Source organism: Colletotrichum higginsianum, chromosome 1 (assembly GCF_001672515.1).
Source record: "Colletotrichum higginsianum IMI 349063 chromosome 1, whole genome shotgun sequence".
NCBI lineage: Eukaryota > Fungi > Ascomycota > Sordariomycetes > Glomerellales > Glomerellaceae > Colletotrichum > Colletotrichum higginsianum.
Genome location: NC_030954.1, coordinates 5,261,648 through 5,279,235, shown reverse-complemented (window position 1 = coordinate 5,279,235; position 17,588 = coordinate 5,261,648). Strand labels below are relative to the sequence as shown.

At 50.4% G+C, this 17,588-nt stretch overlaps 8 protein-coding genes across 8 annotated transcripts; 3 read left to right on the top strand and 5 right to left on the bottom strand.

Annotated features, from left to right (window-relative positions):
• Positions 1 to 364: 364 nt before the first annotated feature.
• CH63R_01554 (Major facilitator superfamily transporter) lies at positions 365 to 2,032 on the top strand (the record flags this gene model as incomplete). Its single annotated transcript, XM_018296529.1, has 5 exons — positions 365 to 661; positions 713 to 871; positions 932 to 1,234; positions 1,291 to 1,759; positions 1,998 to 2,032. 5 exons carry the CDS (start codon positions 365 to 367, stop codon positions 2,030 to 2,032), a joined length of 1,263 nt encoding a protein of 420 aa, XP_018164891.1.
• A 346-nt stretch (positions 2,033 to 2,378) lies between these two features.
• CH63R_01553 (Protein kinase) lies at positions 2,379 to 3,825 on the bottom strand (the record flags this gene model as incomplete). Its single annotated transcript, XM_018296528.1, has 5 exons — positions 2,379 to 2,585; positions 2,639 to 2,770; positions 2,828 to 3,465; positions 3,524 to 3,720; positions 3,773 to 3,825. The coding sequence occupies 5 exons, from the start codon at positions 3,823 to 3,825 to the stop codon at positions 2,379 to 2,381; spliced, it is 1,227 nt and encodes a 408-aa protein (XP_018164890.1).
• A 1-nt stretch (position 3,826) lies between these two features.
• On the bottom strand, positions 3,827 to 4,102 carry CH63R_01552 (uncharacterized protein; the record flags this gene model as incomplete). Its single annotated transcript, XM_018296527.1, has 2 exons — positions 3,827 to 3,934; positions 3,986 to 4,102. The coding sequence occupies 2 exons, from the start codon at positions 4,100 to 4,102 to the stop codon at positions 3,827 to 3,829; spliced, it is 225 nt and encodes a 74-aa protein (XP_018164889.1).
• Positions 4,103 to 5,031: 929 nt separating this feature from the next.
• On the top strand, positions 5,032 to 5,364 carry CH63R_01551 (uncharacterized protein; the record flags this gene model as incomplete). Its single annotated transcript, XM_018296526.1, has 3 exons — positions 5,032 to 5,142; positions 5,189 to 5,260; positions 5,314 to 5,364. 3 exons carry the CDS (start codon positions 5,032 to 5,034, stop codon positions 5,362 to 5,364), a joined length of 234 nt encoding a protein of 77 aa, XP_018164888.1.
• A 347-nt stretch (positions 5,365 to 5,711) lies between these two features.
• CH63R_01550 (Protein kinase domain-containing protein) lies at positions 5,712 to 8,488 on the bottom strand (the record flags this gene model as incomplete). Its single annotated transcript, XM_018296525.1, has 4 exons — positions 5,712 to 7,199; positions 7,261 to 8,280; positions 8,381 to 8,407; positions 8,471 to 8,488. 4 exons carry the CDS (start codon positions 8,486 to 8,488, stop codon positions 5,712 to 5,714), a joined length of 2,553 nt encoding a protein of 850 aa, XP_018164887.1.
• A 3,694-nt stretch (positions 8,489 to 12,182) lies between these two features.
• On the bottom strand, positions 12,183 to 13,411 carry CH63R_01549 (Protein kinase; the record flags this gene model as incomplete). Its single annotated transcript, XM_018296524.1, has 4 exons — positions 12,183 to 13,056; positions 13,108 to 13,151; positions 13,210 to 13,275; positions 13,328 to 13,411. 4 exons carry the CDS (start codon positions 13,409 to 13,411, stop codon positions 12,183 to 12,185), a joined length of 1,068 nt encoding a protein of 355 aa, XP_018164886.1.
• Positions 13,412 to 14,465: 1,054 nt separating this feature from the next.
• CH63R_01548 (uncharacterized protein) lies at positions 14,466 to 15,033 on the top strand (the record flags this gene model as incomplete). Its single annotated transcript, XM_018296523.1, has 2 exons — positions 14,466 to 14,506; positions 14,595 to 15,033. The coding sequence occupies 2 exons, from the start codon at positions 14,466 to 14,468 to the stop codon at positions 15,031 to 15,033; spliced, it is 480 nt and encodes a 159-aa protein (XP_018164885.1).
• Positions 15,034 to 15,073: 40 nt separating this feature from the next.
• Positions 15,074 to 17,367, bottom strand: CH63R_01547 (Protein kinase; the record flags this gene model as incomplete). Its single annotated transcript, XM_018296522.1, has 4 exons — positions 15,074 to 15,271; positions 15,331 to 16,173; positions 16,230 to 17,240; positions 17,302 to 17,367. 4 exons carry the CDS (start codon positions 17,365 to 17,367, stop codon positions 15,074 to 15,076), a joined length of 2,118 nt encoding a protein of 705 aa, XP_018164884.1.
• Positions 17,368 to 17,588: the final 221 nt, after the last annotated feature.

Genomic DNA, 17,588 nt, shown 5'->3' with positions numbered 1-17,588 from the left:
TGTGTCTCCTGTAATGGTCAGTAAGGCCTGACTCGTAAGAGTTGATAAGCCATCTTACTGAATAACAATAGACCGGGTTAGCTGTAGTCCTGACGGGACAATTGATTGATCTAGTAAGATGGCAGACAACCTTATTTACCCATTATGAACTAAACATGAGCGGCCGTTGCGGGTTCCGGCCGGCAAACTGCAATTTGACCGATTCCTGGACGGCCCAGGGTTGAACTCTATTTGAGTCACGTCGACTCTCTGGGCCGGTATCGGCCATCATTACCAACGTCGCTCTACAAAAGAACCAAAGAGGCAGTTGGAAGCTTTCCATTCTGCGCTACCATTCCTCGAGCAGCTGCAGCCAGCGCCAAAGATGTCGACAGTCACCGCAGAGAGGATGCTGGAGGTCGAAGGCCAAGGCCGAGTCCAACTCTCGGTCTACTCCCGGTTCAAACCTTTGCAAAAGCGCGTAATTACAGCCATCGCTGCTTTCTGCGGCTTTCTGGCGCAAGTGTCAACAACGAGTGTGCTTGCCGCCGTGCCCGAAATCGTCGCAACCTATCACACGACAGCGACGGCCATCAGTATCAGCAATGCCGTCTACCTCGCATTCATGGGACTTTCGGCTTTCATATGGGGACCGTGGGCCGATATATTTGGACGCCGATCAGTAGGTGAACTCCATCTGTCGCTCGCGAGCCCAAACTCTAATTAGCAGTAGGCCTATCTTCATAGCCTCGCACTTTTCCTGGCATTCACTATCGGGACAGCTTTGTCGCCCCAGCTGGAGTTGTTTTTCGTCTTTCGAGCATTCACGGCTTTCCAAGGCACCTCATTCTTGATCCTTGGATCTAGCTGCATTTCGGACATCTACCACCCTGTAAGCGTTCTTCTCCCGCCAGCCTATGACATCAAGTTCCTGACTGAGAGAGAAATGTAGACTGAGAGAGCAACGTCTCTCGGCTGGTTTCTCAGCGGCACGACCATTGGCCCTGCATTTGGGCCACTTCTTGGTGGTATAGTCGTGACTTTCACATCGTGGAGGGTCATCTTCTGGATCCAGGCCAGTCTTGCCGGCGTCGCGTTGATATTCGTCTTTTTCTGCCTGCCAGAGACACTACACAAGACTCGCGAATCCGAGCTTGCAGGTCTTGGAGTGGTGGAAAAGTGCAGCAAGCTCTGGAAATGGGGAAACCCCTCAAGAATTTTGAAGCTCTACGGCAACAAGAACTTCTTCTTGGTTGTAGGTCTTCCTTGCTTAACGCACACATAAGGTGATTTGTGCTAACTTTCACACAGTGTCTTGCATCTTCTTCACTGGTTTGGAACATGTACTCCCTCCTAACTCCGATTCGATATGTGCTCAACCCAAGATTCCACCTCACAACCCCGTTGCAGTCTGGCTTGCTTTATATCGCTCCAGGTGTCGGCTATGTGGTAGGCAGCCAGATTGGCGGACGGTGGGCCGACTACACCGTGGCCTCGTGGATCCGAAAGCGTGGTATTCGCTTACCAGAGGACAGACTCAGGAGTAGTCTGGTCTTCTTGGGCCTCATGCTGCCGACCTCGATGGTCTTGTACGGCTGGACATTGGACAAGAGATTTGGCGGTATACCGCTACCCATCATCTGCATGTTTCTCCAGGGTGTTGCGCAGTTGGCAGCATTCCCAAGCTTGAATGCTTACATCTTGGACGTTATGCAACACCAAAATGGGGAGGCTTCTGGCAAGCTCCGAATCTTTTCGCCAATAGGGACGTTCGCTAATCGTGTGTGCAACAGCCAGCCATTACTTGATAAGATACATGCTCGCGGGAATCTCGACTGCAGTATGCCTCCCGTTAATCGAGGCGATTGGCGTTGGGTGGGTTTCGACACTGTCAGCAGGTATCCAATTCATATGTGCTGGATTGGTGTATCTCACTGTTCGTCTTGGAGCAACGTGGCGCAAGACGCATCAGATACCTGTACCGATCTGATATGTGTTTTTGATACTTGCATTCTTAGACTTAGGGGATGGTCTTGATCCGATGCGATTTTAAGGGGAGACGACGACAAAGGCATCGATTCCGACTAGAGCAGGTAATAGCTCCTTCGATACCGCAGTGCAACATCACTCCGTAAAACAGTTAAGAAACAGTAGACAAAAGAAACGATGGCGTTATCGCACAGAAACGAAAAAGATGGACCTAAAAAGTTGGATTTCGTTGTCCCACCTGCAAGAATTTAAAGAGCGTCCCTTGGCAATACTAACAATTTGCGTGCCTCACAACGGCAAATGATATTGATTCACAAGACAATGACCCAATATAGGCCGAATATGGAGCGTAGCCCTAACGACGAAAGGCCCAACTCTGCTAGGGAAAAAGCCATCCATACCAGCCGCTGCTACGTAGTTGGTGACCCAGCCTCAGCTGCTTCCTCATCCTTCTTCTTCGAAAACAATCTCGTTCGCATTCCAGTGTAAAAAACCCACAGCCCAAGAGTGAGAACCGTCGAGACCCCGGCAACCGCCAAGTAAAGCCAAAAGTGTGTCGTCATGAGATTCTCCCCGTCCTTTGCGTCCCAGTTGAACACATTCATGGAGAAAATTGTCTGTCAAGTCAGCGTTTGGCCCTGACCCCCTCCAGAATTCGTGGCTCACTTACAGCAATACTCGTGAGAGGGAGATAAAACATCGTCACGAAGGCAATCGACCGCATCTGAGAGTTGTCTCGTCTTGTGGCCACAGAAATCGCCATGTTTATCTGGTTGTCATGCCGGGCTATGCGGCTGATGACCTGTGCACACAAGGTCAGCCTGTGTAGCAAACGCGCAAGGTCGCATAGTCTGCTTACCACCTGGGTTGTGGCCATCATGTCCTCCATAGAGGTTCGGACGCTATCAAGTTTCATCTCGAACTCGTCGGAGATCTGGTTGAGACGCTGTTGAAGTCGCTCGGCTGTGTGCCTGAGCTGCCTACTCCGGTCCGCGTCTCCGCTCCCGGTCTTGATCTCCTTGCTCGCCCAACACCTGGCACCTCTCATGAATACAGCCATCTCGTCGTCGTTGCGTAATTTCTCAATGTGCTCAACTATTCTCGAAAGTTGCCGCCTGGCAGCTGTCAAGCCGGTCAAGAGAAAGCTCGAGTCGAAGCGCAAGCCGAGAACATCCTCCATTGTCTCGGTTTCTGAGCCGGATGCCAGGCTCTCGCTGCTACCGGAACTCCACTCTAGATTCTTCTCGAGGTATCTGCCCTCCATGGGACGAGCATGCTCTGTGACCAGTCTATCGCGCTCGAGTTCGCACACCGCACCGACTAGTGCGAGGGGGTGGTAGAAATCATCTAGTGAATCCTTCATCCTCTCCATCAGCGTGTGCTCTTGGCTATCGTCTAGTCCGAAGAAGATTGCTGTCGTGGATCGGAACTTCGGATCATGAGTTACAGAGACCGCAACGTCGTTAGGCCATGTTGCGCTAGTGCGGTAGTTGTAAACTGGACAGCTTAGCATTTAGACCTCTTACGAAGGCGTGGGTTTTGCTTTCAAGCTTACCTAGTCTTTCTGGCTCAAAGCTATCGTTCACCTGTAGACAATAGAGAAACTCTGTATCCTTGCGAGTGATTATTCGAGCTAGAGCCCGATGCGTGTGGAATGACTCGGTGATCTGCTTAAATGTTGCTTGGGACACTGGGACATGGTGAATCTGTGATGGGCACTCGGAAACTGTTTTCGTAGTTCGGCGAAGTAGTCTATTTTGGAATCAGTTCTGTAGATTCACTTGATCCTCTGCCCAATACCTACACTATGTGGAGTGTGTTCGATTCATCGTCCTTTGCATCCGCCTCCTGTGCCATGTTAATCCCGCTCAGTCCACTTGCTTTGCCTCGCAAGAGCACCCACGGTTCTTCGGAGCCACGACTCCCATTCCGATGACGATGTCAGTTCTTCATCGACGAATGCCTCCTAATACCAAAATCAGCACGTCGAAAACTTCATGGCATAAGAAAACTTCACCTCCAAGTCCGATGTATCGTCCAGACGGACGGTGATAACCCTGGAAGACCGCTCCTCATACTTGAAGGCGCGAAAGTCGCGAGTCCTGAACCTACATGCCTTGGACGGCCACTCCATCTTGGATCAAAAGCTCCACAATTTATGGCACCAAGAATGATGACTTTTTGCAGCAGACTCGGTCAACGTTACCTTGTGCCAATTCAGAAGACCAGCTCACACGTGCACCAGACCCTGGGAGGGTACGGCCTCTAAATGCTGCTCAATGAGATGTCTTCGGGGCCACTTGGCTGCTTCCTGGTAGCACCAACATGAACTGAGAGAAAGTGTTCCAACGATCGCCCGGCCTTACAGAACAACCTGACATCCCCCCCGAGAGCGGGGTAGGAGTCGTGAGTGCCACAGCCACAGCTCATGGCCCCGATGGCAATCGGCCTTGGATCAGATCAGACTACGTGATAGGAGCAGTGAGAGTGATTGGCGGACAACCGGATTGGCCTGGATTTGGGTGGATTCGGGCGCAGAAGCAGCGGTTCATTGCCTGCAGCTCAGCCTGCTTCATGTTGCGATATCAGTTGCAGCGTGCAGCATACGTGATGCAGTAGCGCAAATGGATGCAGCCGGTGGCACAACCATCACGCACCCTCACATACGGGCTGAGCAGGAGGTACTCTGGACTGTAAAGTGCGGGGTTCCCAGGAGGGGTCTGGAGTAACGGCCGATATGGGCAGCCTGTTCTCTCTGCCCGAGAAACAGCACTCGTGATGCATCCGTTCTCCGCTTAGATATCTGGACACCGGGAAGTGTAGGATCACCGCCGCATGCTTATCTGCCTAGAACGCCTGGCCGGCAGCCTGATTACCAGTGCGGACAATTGCTGGCAATATTCAAGAGCCGCAACCATCAGGCTTTCCTCTCTGGTGCAAGCGTGCCGAGAAGCCTTATAAGGCGCATATCTGTTTTCGCATTTCCCTCGAGGCCGATTACTTGCCCTTTTGAATTTCAGCCCCTCGTTGGAATTTTCGGTGAACTCGTTACGCTATCTTGCCATGCCACCCTCAAGACTTGTCCCGTCCATTTTGCCCTGGTGCTACAACGACCCTGACCCTGTCGCAAAGGAGTTGGATAAGAAGTTTGGCGCCAATCAGTACCGGCTCAGTGTGAGTGTTCTTTTCTCCCATCGTCAACAGTCAAGTGTGAGTCTAGTCATTTGCTAATGCCCCCAAAAAGGTGAAGGGCAATCAGTACCTCGTTGAGGCTCCCAGGAAACTTCAACCAGTAAGCTAACATAGATATCGGATATGAGAAAGTAGTGATGCTTACGCAGCCAGGGAGAGATCAGGCAGATTCATGACAACGTCAAGTGGCATTACCGGGAGTAAGAAATGTGGAAGGTCGTCATGACAAGTGAAGCCTCATAGACATCAAATCAATTTTGAGGAGGATGGGGAAACTGGTCCAAAAAGGTCCAAAAGGTTCTGAACCTCCATGCCTTAGCTTGTCAGCCGATTCAATGACATGTATGTGCCGGTGTTCTCAACGAGACTCAGTAATAAACTTTGCTCAGTCTTGTGGTATTTAGATTGAATGCTATTCGAGCTGGATTGGGATTGAATAAATGCATTACGCTATACTACTCCTACTCCTTAGTCTAGCGTACAATGATACACGTGTTTTTGTCCATGAGTCTCGTCTATTGCGTGTGGCGTAGGTAGTCAGGATCTGGTCCTTATAAGCCCATACCATTGGCATCCAGCTTCGGCTGCTTTACCTCCCGTCCTAGTGAGTCATTAAAAATATCGTCCCGGTCCCTTTTCAACGTCAAGCGCTCTTCATCACCGTTCTCGGTGATTGTGCTTGCCTGGCTAGTAAAGTGTGGGCTGGGGGGAGGGCTGTGCGTCAGTGCCGAAGTAAACTGATACTGATAGGGGAACCCCATTGTTTCGGGGGTTTGCTCGTGTAAAGCTTGTTGCATGGTGGTGTTGCTTCTGGGAGGAGGCATAACGTCTGACCCATTGGCAAAGGTTCTGCGGGTAGGTGTTGGAGTGTCATTGCGCAGATCATCCAGCGCAACGACGTCTTCCATAGGATCTGGTTTGTAGATATCGTGGAAGCAGGTCTCTGGGGAAGTGTGGCACGAATCCGCAACTTCTTGGCGGTCTGCGCCGCCATAGCCGTCATCCGAGACAGTGTTGTCGGTGCGGGCAGTGTCGGACTTGTTCGGAGGCTTAGGACATCCATACCACGCATATTGCGGATCTCTTGCGCATTTTTCGGCCATATCCTTCAACTTCTGTGCGACTTCCTTGCTCGTGTCTCTCTCGTTGTAGTTCACCCGGATCAGGTGGTGCGTGATGTAGGTGATGAGAACATGGAGAAAGAGAGAGCAGTGAGGGTCTTGGTGTAAATGCTGAGCCCACTGTGCCTTGCATGAGCACCCGAAAAAGCAGTAGGAGATGAAGTCACATACCTTCTTGACGGATGGCTTCAGGATAGCGACTGTCCTCCCGTTTTGCGTTCCAAGGTTGTAAAATGTGTCCATACTGAACTCGTTCCCAACGTCGTCTTTTGATCGATTTTTGGAGAATTCATCAACGCCTTCCCATCCTTTGAGATACCAAGTCACGAACTCTAGAAGGAGTAAGCCCATAGTCCAGAGGTCGTAAGCCTGAGAAACACGGTCAACCACATCGACCTCGGGGGCCTTGTATGTCAGTGAAACGCCAAGCCCTCGAGCATTGTCCTTGGACTTGGTAATGTCTCGGTGGAATCGGGTCAGGCCGAAATCCGTAATCTTGAGATTACCGTCGCCCGGGACGTTGTGAGGTTGATCGCTGTCCCTGAACCATAGCACATTCTCTGGCTTCAAGTCTCCATGTCGACCATAATCTTTGGGGTCTTCCACCTTCATACTGTCCCGCGGCGGATGCTGAATGAGCTCGAGGCCAGACGCTAGGCCAGCGAACTGCTCTGCTACCCACTTGACTAGTTGAAGACTTGGTTTCGGACGATCAAATCTCTGCCAGAACTCTCGGAGGTTGCCGTCCGCCCATGGAAAGAGGAAAAACCGGTAACCGTGATACTCGTACGTCGCCAGCAACTTGGTCAGGTGTTTGTGGCCTTGACGGTTGAACGTCTTCAGCGCCTGAAGCTCCTGGTTGAAGGCACGCTTGTCGACGGAAAGCAGCTTCTTGATCGCAAAGTAAGGTTCCGCACGCTACGATAAAACCCATGTCAGCACCCTCGTCTACATGGTTGCATCGCTGTTCGAGACCTACGTGTGTATAGTTATGATGCGCATGGTGGATCTTGACTCTCCAAACCGTGCTGTAACCGCCATAGACCGTGTTGTGGTGTCCCTCGTCCCCATCAAGAAAGGGAAGAATGACCATGGGCTCGAGAAGATATGCCAACGGCTTGTTTGCCAACATGTCGAAGAAAGGAGAGAGAAAGTGCCACTGCTTGTCAACAAAGGATTTGATCTTCGGGTTTGTCCACTTGCGACTTCCCTCGAATCGAATGCGAGTGCCGTCTTTCCCTTTGCAACACAAGTACCATTTCTTCCCGCCTTCGTCTCGAACTTCCTGGAAAGGGAGGTGTGCGTCGTGGAGGTCTTCGTCAATGAGGCTGGGTAAAGCGCCAATGTTTTCCGTGAGCACAAGAATGGCGAACATCCTCTGCCGCGTCGTCCGTTGGTTGTCGTTGTAGATGGTCCTGTTGCACACGGCGTTGGCGTACTCAGCAGCCTTCTCGTCCGGGAAAATGCTTCTCAACGCCCGCCGGACCTTGGGCTTCGCAATGATCCTTCGAAGCTCGTTCAAGGGAAGAAACTTCTTGCCATCGTGTGGCGGTGGGGTGATGAGGTTGTCGTCGAGCAAGCTCCAGAGGTCGTCTGCATCCTCGCCTTCGGCATCCGACAGCTCAAGCTTGTCGTCGGCTTCCATCCTTTCCTCTCCAAGTGTCCCGCCGATACCTGCAAGATCGTTTCCAGGCGACTCGGGAGCAGAAACCTGACCCTCTTGGTCTTGTTGCTGTAACTGTGCTGTGTCACCATGGTCGATGACGATCGTTTGAACATCAGAAGGAGTCTTTGACTTGATCAGTGATCTCACTGAGGAGAGGTCATTCTCTAGTCCCGTCATAGCTCTCACGAGCCCGCCAGCAACAGGTTCGACATTTTCGACATTGCCCAGCTCCGTTTCTGTGCCGTCGTCGGCAGTCAAACGCAATGCGGGATTCTCCGGGTTGTTCCCATTGACATTGACACCGCCATGTGCACTTGAGTCATGATTAAACTCCTGACATGGTTGTTAGCTTGGATTCGAACATGAAGCACGGTCCGGCCCGTTCGACTATCACCCGCGCGAGATCGAGAGTTGACGTAAGGTGGCAACATACCCCTGCTACACCGAATGGAACATATTCCTGGCTTTGTTAGCAAAATGAGGTTTCTCATATTTGGTCAAACGTGTAATCAGTGGATCTTACCGACTGGTCTACTGCCATTGCACATGCGTGTGACTATGTTGAGCCGAGATGTGACGGTTTGTTGGTTGGACTGGCCCAGAAGCCTAGAAGTTGGAAGACACACTGCGGGAGCACAAGTCGTTTATGAAATTCGAGCAAGACTTTCCTGGCGTCAATCAATTATTGTCACATATGGTGAGGCTCTGATTGTTGCACGGCGGCCCTGAGCTAAGACTTTGGGGGCGGAACTGGGTGGAATCCGTTTGATGCGGAATGACGAGCAGCGAGAAAACGCCTGAAAGCCACTTCCACCCGCTTACGCTGATCATTCCTTAAACCACCGCCTGTTATACTGTAAGGACACAGGAAAGGGATGCGGTTCGCCAGTAATTTTCTCATGCAGGCTGTCACCTGCATAGACACCGTGGCTGTGCCTCCCTGTTCAGCTCCATATGCAGCTCCCATTGCATTTATTGGGGGCCATAGGCGACCTAGAACGCAGGCGTTGGTCAGGGAACTTGAACGGCTGGGGCTGACTGGAACGCGGACTCTTTCGGGAATCCGAGTATGTGCGACCCCCAGCTGAGGGACCTATTGAATCGACACGCATCCAGCCGCCGCCGATCAGAGTGACACTGGGGGGATTTGCCCCCAAACCAGCTGGCTAGCCACCTCGCCGCCGCCGGTATGCCTGCTGGGGGCAAAGGGGGTGTTGGGACCAGGCTCAATAACTGCAGGCTCGCACCCTCGCGAGAGTGGAAAAAGTGTCTCCAAGCTACTGACGCGACTTCCTACTTCATCAAGCTCACCAGTCGAACTTTACTTGCGTTTCAGATAATACTATGAAGTGAGTCTGCCTAGAGCATCTGTCATCCAGCCTCATCATCATGGCCTTTTACTGACGCTCATCGGCTTGGCGCACAGCGCCTGTCCTCAAAGGAAAAGCTCCCACAGCGGGTCCGGTCCGACCCAAGTGCTAGCAAGCCAGTCCATTGATCCGGCAAAGCTGTCAAAGGTCTTGGACCAAAGGTTTGGGCAGAAGATGTACCGTGTGGAAGTAAGCGCAGACTGCAAATGAGATGATCAAAGACCTAATTGACGAGTAAACCATCCAGATGAGGCACAACAAGTTTTCCATCTCCGCGAGGGGGCATCTATCTCAGGTAAATGGAAGATATGGCGGAAGTTGGTGCAATGCTGACTGTATCCAGGAGGAAATAAACCAATGCGTATATGGGCAGTCGGGAATGAGTCGAATGTTTTAGCCTAGAGGCTAGTTTTGATGCGCCGAGTTTGGCACCCTTTGGATAAACACTCTTGATTGATGACTTCAATTTTCATTGCTTCTCATTCTTGAAACTCTGTCTACTTACAAAAAGTGTCATTTATTTCTGCGTGCCCGTCAACAATCCGGAACCCTCCGTGTCCGGACGGCCCCACTCGACTCCGAGACACCGAACTGGAAGCAGCTGCGTTGCTTCTAAGCCCTACAGGATGAGCGACGACAACCGAAGAGATTACAGCCTGCTTCGAGAATGCCAAAAAGAAAACGTCGGTGGGATCAAATGGGCGCATGGAACCCCAACATCCAAGACAATGGCACTGCTGCCTGCTCAGCCCCAGCAAAAGCCTACCTACTCGGGGCGTTCGAAGTGAGGGGGGCTATGCACCAACGAGCCGTCATTAGCTCATGCATGCATGGATAAGACATCCTGCAGGCTCCCATAACAGGCTACACAGACAGACGCTTTTGAAATCAGGCTGTGCCTCATCATTGAGCCGGGGGTGTGGCAATGTTAGCCAATCAGCCTTATGCAGGGGGGCTCGACGAAATCCCCTCTGCGTAAAGCGCCCAGCCAACATGACGATTGAGGCGGCCACTATGCGCCTTTCTGCGACGTCTCAGTCATGGCTCGCAGGATCCAGTCACTTCCACAAGGAATGAGTCGCAGGGGGCAGTGAATAAGGGGGTTTTTCCACTTCATTCGCCTTGTTGTCTCGTTTTCCCCGGCCGTGCGTGAATCACGTCAGGTGCCACCAGCTGATGTGGCTCGTTCAAGTGAAGCTCATGGTCGAGTGCTATATAACACCTTGGGCAAAGGTGGGCATGTTGAAAACTTATCGATCAGCACAACAAACACACTACAAAACTAAGCACCTGCACGAATATCAAGCATTCATACGGAGACGAACCATCGATCTCAAAGTTGTTCCCAAAGACTAAACCACCTTCGTAACTCAAATAATCAGTCTACTATCATGCCCGCTTCGGACATTGGTTCGACAATATCTGTCCAGGGAGGGTTCCAGGAACACAGAATCCCGTCAAAATACGTATCGAGTCCACAACGTCTCTCCAGCTTCCTGAAGGAAAACTATGGGGACATCAACTACAAAGTGGAGATGCGACATAACTTCTATTCCATCAAGGCACCCTCAACAGAACGACAAATCAACTGGGTATCCTTTCACCACAAGCTCTCAAGATATCTAAACTACTAACGTGGTCTCTAGGCTTTTTTGCGCGGGTGATGGTCAATCCTGAAGCCTGCACGTAAACTCATCTGAAGAGCGATATGACTCTCGCGGCGCCGGCACGCAGTAACACGCTTTGGGGCACTCACTCAAATTGGAACATGTGATAGAATGTTGTGCGCAGTTTTTACGACTTATGAATGAACGGAACACCGACCAGCATCGAGGATGATGGAGTTGAGGGGCCTAGGCAATGGCATTAGCTAGTTAGCTTGGTGTTTTACGGGCTTTAGAACTCTGAGATCTCAGAAGTTTGAATTTGGAAGGCTGGGGGCTCGAAAGACCTTTAGGCACATTCATATGTGCCACGTATTCCAATTTTAAACATCGGTCACTTGCTTTTTCGAGTCTAACGGTGGAATACTAACCTTGTGCTTCAGATGATATCCCGCCATGACTGTGCTTTTTGGCTGAATCGCAAAAAGAAGTGCAAGACATGGTTGCCAGATGTTTAGTGACTGAGAGAGACACTTTGCGAGGCGAAAACGGATAGAGAAAATTGGTATCTCAGTGCTATTTGTTACGAGATAGTGTAATTGTATAGTCTCAGCCAGTCTTTAATTCCCTATTTTGAAGCAACACAATCGTGCTAATGATATTGACAGACCAGTTGGCCAGGAAGAACACCGTTCAGTTTGGTTGCCGTTGCTCATATCACCATGGCAGTCGAGCTACTCGTCTTCCACCTGTTGAGTTCTAAGTCGAAATGTCGTGAGTAAAGTTGACAACTTTGTCGGTTGACGTAGCTGCTTCCTCGCTAGCCGTCTTCTGAGGAACAAGAACCAAGTAATCAGTGTTATCATGGTCAATCCACCCGCAATAACTGCGTAGATCCAAATTCGAGGTGAGACGACAACCTCTCCATCCTTTGAGTTTGGTTGCCAGTTGAAAAAGGTCATTGAAAACAAGGTCTGTGGAGGATTTACCAGTCAGATTTCATACTAAAAACGCACTTTCAGGTTTTTGAATGAAGAAAAAATGCTAAACATCATCGAAGAGCAGTCAGGTTAAGATTCGATTGCAGATTCGTGTGCTTACCGCAACAAAAGTAGCCGGGAGGAATATCATGGTCAGCAAAGCGATAGACTTCATCTGGCTACTGTCCATCTTTGTCCTTGAGGCTATGACCATGTTTGCTTGAGTGTGCGCCTAGAAATGGGTCCAATGATTAGAGAAGCTGAAACAAAACGTCTCTTGATCACCTCACCATCTGATCAGCCAGAATGATTCCATCCAAATTTGTTTGGCATTTTCTCATCTGTTCGTCGCAGTCGCGGATGATATCTTCTAGTCTGTCCTTGATCCTACCCCCGATTCTACGCATTTGGCTTCGGAGTTCGTTGACGGCCACCGTGGAGTTGGAATCAGACTTGAAGTAAGACTCGTTGAGCTCATCGGCATGGGCTACCATCTTGAGTAGCTGGTCCTTCCAGTTTTGTATACCGTTCTTCAGATGGGAAAGTTTGAGCCAGGGGTCAATGGCAAGGCTATTGTCGCGAGATCCGGCACTGGCGTGATCGCTGTCATCCAACTGGTGATTAGTACTGTTCAAGCTGGATACAGCGCTGAGGAAGTCTAGACTGCCTTTGTCGACAAGGCTGATCTGTCGTCGTCTTTCTACCTCGGCAAATATTCCCAACAGGATGAGGGGATGGCATGTTGCATCCTCGCAATTGTTCAGTCGGTGTTCAATGTTCTTTGCTGTTGCGTTGTCGCAGCCGTAAAACACGGCGTACCACTTCCACCTTTTTGGAAACCAAGTCACGGATAGGGCAATGTCACCCGGCCATGAAGCCGACGAGCGGCAATTGTAGACTGCAACCGTGAGACTAAAACCCTCTTTTTGGTGACAGGGAAACTTACTTAGGGCCAGACCATCGATATTGTTTGGGTTCATTTGGCTGCGGGAAAATTCCGCGGCAGTGTTCCTGTTGATAAGCCTGGCGACCGAATCATGAATGTGAAACTTTTCCATGATTTGCAACCAACTTGGCCGCGAGAACGGGAGCTTGGAAAGAATCGTAGTTTCGTGTGAGTTGGTAATGGGCTCTTCTGCCGCTCTCGTCGCAAGTCTGTCATCAACCTTTAACCTCAAGCATGTGGCCGCGGAACAGAATTCTTACATCAAGAGCCCCTCATGGGACGCACTGACATCTCCTAAAGTCTTCTGCGATAAATATGAGTAACGAAGCTTCAAATCTGGATCTTGCTTGGTAACAACCAACCTGGTCGAAAGCGCTTTTCCAGTCACCCTCACTTGCGCCAATTGTAACAGCTGAAGAGATATGATCCTATGTTTAGTGAGAATCAAATCTGTTTTCGTGCTCGGCGGGTCATTCATACCTCATTCGCACCCGCTTGCTTCCTTCTGACAACGCGACAAGGCGCCGGATGATATCGAAATGTCCGAAGGTTTTTGTCACCCATTCGGGGATCACTGCGTGCCCAGTCCATACTTCAGAGTTCTTTGATTTTGGTCCGCTGTAAGTATTATCCCTCGGTCATCTACGAATTCTGCGACGAAATCATTCGAAAGTAGGTGAACCGGCTGTGCCTTGGCTTCTTGACAGCTCTACGAAGAACTACTGTGAAAAGAAAACGAACAGAAAGTGCTGACTGCTGCCTACAGTGCCTGAAGAGAACCATACTCGTGGATCTGCCGCTTGTTTTGTCTGGGTGTGGTAGTACTGTATGACAAAATGCGTCACACCTGATTTTAGTCCTACATGTCAGGCAGACTTGCTCGGTAAGCATCCATCCAATACAAGCCATCAAATCCAGCTGACACCGCCTTGCCGCCCAACGGGAGCAGGCTACGGGACGGCATACGTATCTTTCCCGCCTCACCTTTCTCACTGCTGAGTTGGTGTGTTGGCAGAAGCCAACAAAGGCCATCGCTTCTCGTCACATGTGCATAGCACTTGAACCATGCATATTAGGTGCCGTCTGTTTTCACGACTGCACATGCCAGATGAGACACCGCTTTACTGTTGATGTTAGCTTGAGCCTCATGTGCAACTTCACAGCCGTCTTGCAGTTTCTCGGGCGAAATGGACGCATTCTGCGAAAGCAAGGTCGGCCCCCGCAAATCATCTACACGGCGTTCACACTCATTGCAAGATAATTAAATGAACCGAAGCCTTTGCCACTTTAGCTAACGACTCTCCTTTTTCCACATCGTTCCCAGCTCTGAGCAACCATTTCCGCTCGGTTTGACATTGGACTCGCTATAGGCAACTCTCATTTCAGCCTCGATCACTCTTTTCACCAATGATAGGGCCTCGGCCATGAGGTCACACCGATCATCCCGTCAGGCTCAATGGGTTGAGCAACAGTTACCGATTGCCTATCAGGGCCAGGAAGATCTCAAACGAGAGCTTGACCGGATCTTTGGCAGAAACAAGCACCGAATCAAAGAGGTGAGTAAACCTTCAGTGGCTACGAACCGGCTGTTATGCATTCTGATATTTCCAGGTTAAATATGACCATTACCACCTCATCCTGCCTCGGGCACTTCGACATGTATGTGTGGGATCCAGTGCATTCTCAAAGCATCAAGTCTTGCCATCGGACATGATGCGCGGGGATAATTGCGCTAATGAGGCATTAGGAAGAAATCGAGACAATCAAAGAGAACATCGCGACGCACTATGCTACACAAGAGGAGGGTTGGCGATAGGATATACGATGATATGACTAAGAGGAGCCGTCGGGCATGCTTAAGAGTGGCTTCGTCAACGTGGTGGGATAGGTCGCATGGCCTCACTAGCAAGTACATCCGTCCATGTTGCCGCTTCTCAACAACGGACGCACCAGTTCTTCTATTTCTAGGTTCTGATTGGTATATACTCGTTGCAAGTGAATTCAACTTATCTAAAGATACAAGTATCAAGTGGATGCGTGTTTCTTCTTCTGAGGCCTTGAGTGTGCCCTCCCAGAGTCCACCTTATGTAGTGTTTTGTGGTAGAACGAGAAGCCCAATGCCCCCCCTCTCGACAATGCTCACGGGGAACATTTTTGTTCAACATCCTGGACAGCGTATGTGTTAACAGACCCTCCATTCTCCATCTCATGTTCTTGGGTGCTACTTCAGATTTCAGGTATACCATGCAGACAAAACTCCGGACGTTTCTCACACTGTTCGAGCAGTTTGCATAGTTCCCCTGCAACCTCGCCACATTCCGCTCGCTCCGTTTTCATCACTCGAAGCATCCGACCTTCGACAAAGTACAGGAACTGATGAATGTACTTGGTGCAGTCTGGCCGGGAATGAAGCACTTCGAACCACTGTGTGTCGGCTCAGTCAGTTGCTTGCTTCTGTCCGGAACCTAACAGCGCTGACTCACTCTAGTGACACTGCTTTTGACAGTGGCCTGTGATCCGTCGCCGTCCAACTTGAAAAACTTGTCTTCTGGAAACCCATCTTTGTTAAAAGATTTCAAGGCTTCGTCGTCCTCCTTCGTCCGCTTCCGAGAAAAGTCATCCACTTGTTCCCACCCAAGGAGGTACCAAGTGATGAATTCAAGGTACACACAGCCCAGAGTCCATATATCGTACGATTGATCGAACCCGTTCCTCGTAGTGTTGAACTCGGGCGCTCTGTAAGTTTGGCCCCCAACAGCGTCTGACATGTGTTTCGAAATAGAGTGTTTGCTATGAAACCTTGTGAGTCCAAAGTCCGAGATCTGCAGAACGCCGAGGTAGCTATCCGGTTTGTAGTTCTTGAACCATAAGATATTCTCAGGCTTGATATCCCCGTGCCTACCGAATCGGTCCTCGTTCTGGCGAAGATTTGCTGGAGTGTTGGAAAGTATCCCAGCAGGCGAATCCCCTTTCTTGTCCTCTTTCGCAATTTCGATCGCATCTCGGCGTATTTCTTCCGTGGTCCTATGCTGGTGGATCTGCGACAGACCCGTGGCAATGCCATGACACACCTCGGCCATCCACATCGCTCTCTTGTAACTAGGTTCCGCGACCGGTTGAGGGTTCGCTTCCCAAAGATCTTTCAGGTTTCCATCTGCGCCTGGAAACAAGAGGCAGTAATTGTTGTGATGCCGATATGTCGCCAACAATTGAACAAGATTTGAGTTTGTTCTGGTGTTGAACCTCTTCAGAGCGTCGACCTCGCGGTCGAATTCTTTCTTTTTATGCGTATACAGCTTCTTGACAGCAAAGCAAGGCTCGCATCCCTGGATGGGAGTCAGTGATTGCTATTTCTAAAGTATACAGTGCCGATGTTGCATACCTCTGGGAACTGGAAGTTGTGATGTGAAGGGTGAATCTTGACCTTCTTCACTGTGCTATAGCCCCCGAAGCGATCTGGCTCCGGATCTGCCGACGTCGGTCCTGTTTCTGAAAGCCATGGCATTACTGTCGGAGCAGGCAAGCTGTAAAACAAGACTCTCTCTTCTCTGTCTTTGGTGGTGGAAAAATACGGTGCCAACAGCTTCCATTGCCATTCATCGAACGATCGTAATCTGAACGGGGACCAAGACTGGAAACAAGTAAATGTTTTTGGTCGATGAGAACTACGCTGGCAGTTGTCTTTTAGAGGCAAATCAATATCGTGGAGGCCTTGACTCTTGAGATTGAGAAAGCTATCCAACCCCTCAATCATGATGAGGAGAGCAAAGATCCTTTGGCCAGATGTGAACTTGAGGTGTTTGGTCCTGGGATCGCTGATCTTCTTCCTAGTACAAACATAGTGCACGCAGGCTTCTATCTCTGTCTTGGATAAATGATCGAATTCAGCCTCAAGCTCCCGTCGCACTGTATTCTCGGTAATGAAGTCGTCGAGGGCCTGAAGAGGAAGAAACTCCTTGTCGTTGCTCTGGCGCTCCAGAGCATTGAAGAGTGCTTTCTGGAGTTCAACACGAGTCCCTGGATGCTTGGGCTCCAAGTGATCATGCTGCCCCACCGCGTGAAGCACTTCTTCCCGCAGTTCAGGGAGCGAGCCACTTTGATCAGCCGATGGAGGTGCCGTGTCGCGGTTGGACAGGCGATAGCTGTCTCCGTGATCAACACAAGTGCTGATGGATTCTAGAGACTTCTGGGTCCTGATTCTGGATATGTCTTGGCCGACAGAGCCTTGGTCTGACTTCGCAAACGGGAGGCTGGGCCTGGGGCTGTTCTCCGAAAGGTCGATGTTTTCCTGGGTACGACGTCTGGAAACGCCAGACTGCCCATGGATAGCACTGATTGCGGGATTATCTGTGCCATTACGGTCCTTGTTCTCATACTTTTCGACCAATGATTGCTACTATGCGCCTTAGAAAGGATCGATTTCTCAAGCTTGGGGCAGCAAGATGTTCACTCACCACCTCTTCGGCCCAGTCTTCGGAGGCAGACTTGTGCGCAGAGCGGTTTCTGCCTTGCACGTTCATCTTGGCGGTGTGGTTGTGTCCTCAGTTTGACAATTGGAAAGGATTTGCTGTTTGCTCCGGATACGTTTTTATTAAATGTAAAAGTGAAAGCGCACACCTTGGAACGACTACAAGGAATATTGTAGCCCTGTCAGGACACACACATCCGTCCATCATCGCCTGGCCGCTACGGAGAAAGTGGAACAAGAGGATGTAGCTCAGCGTAGACCATGCGGACGCAG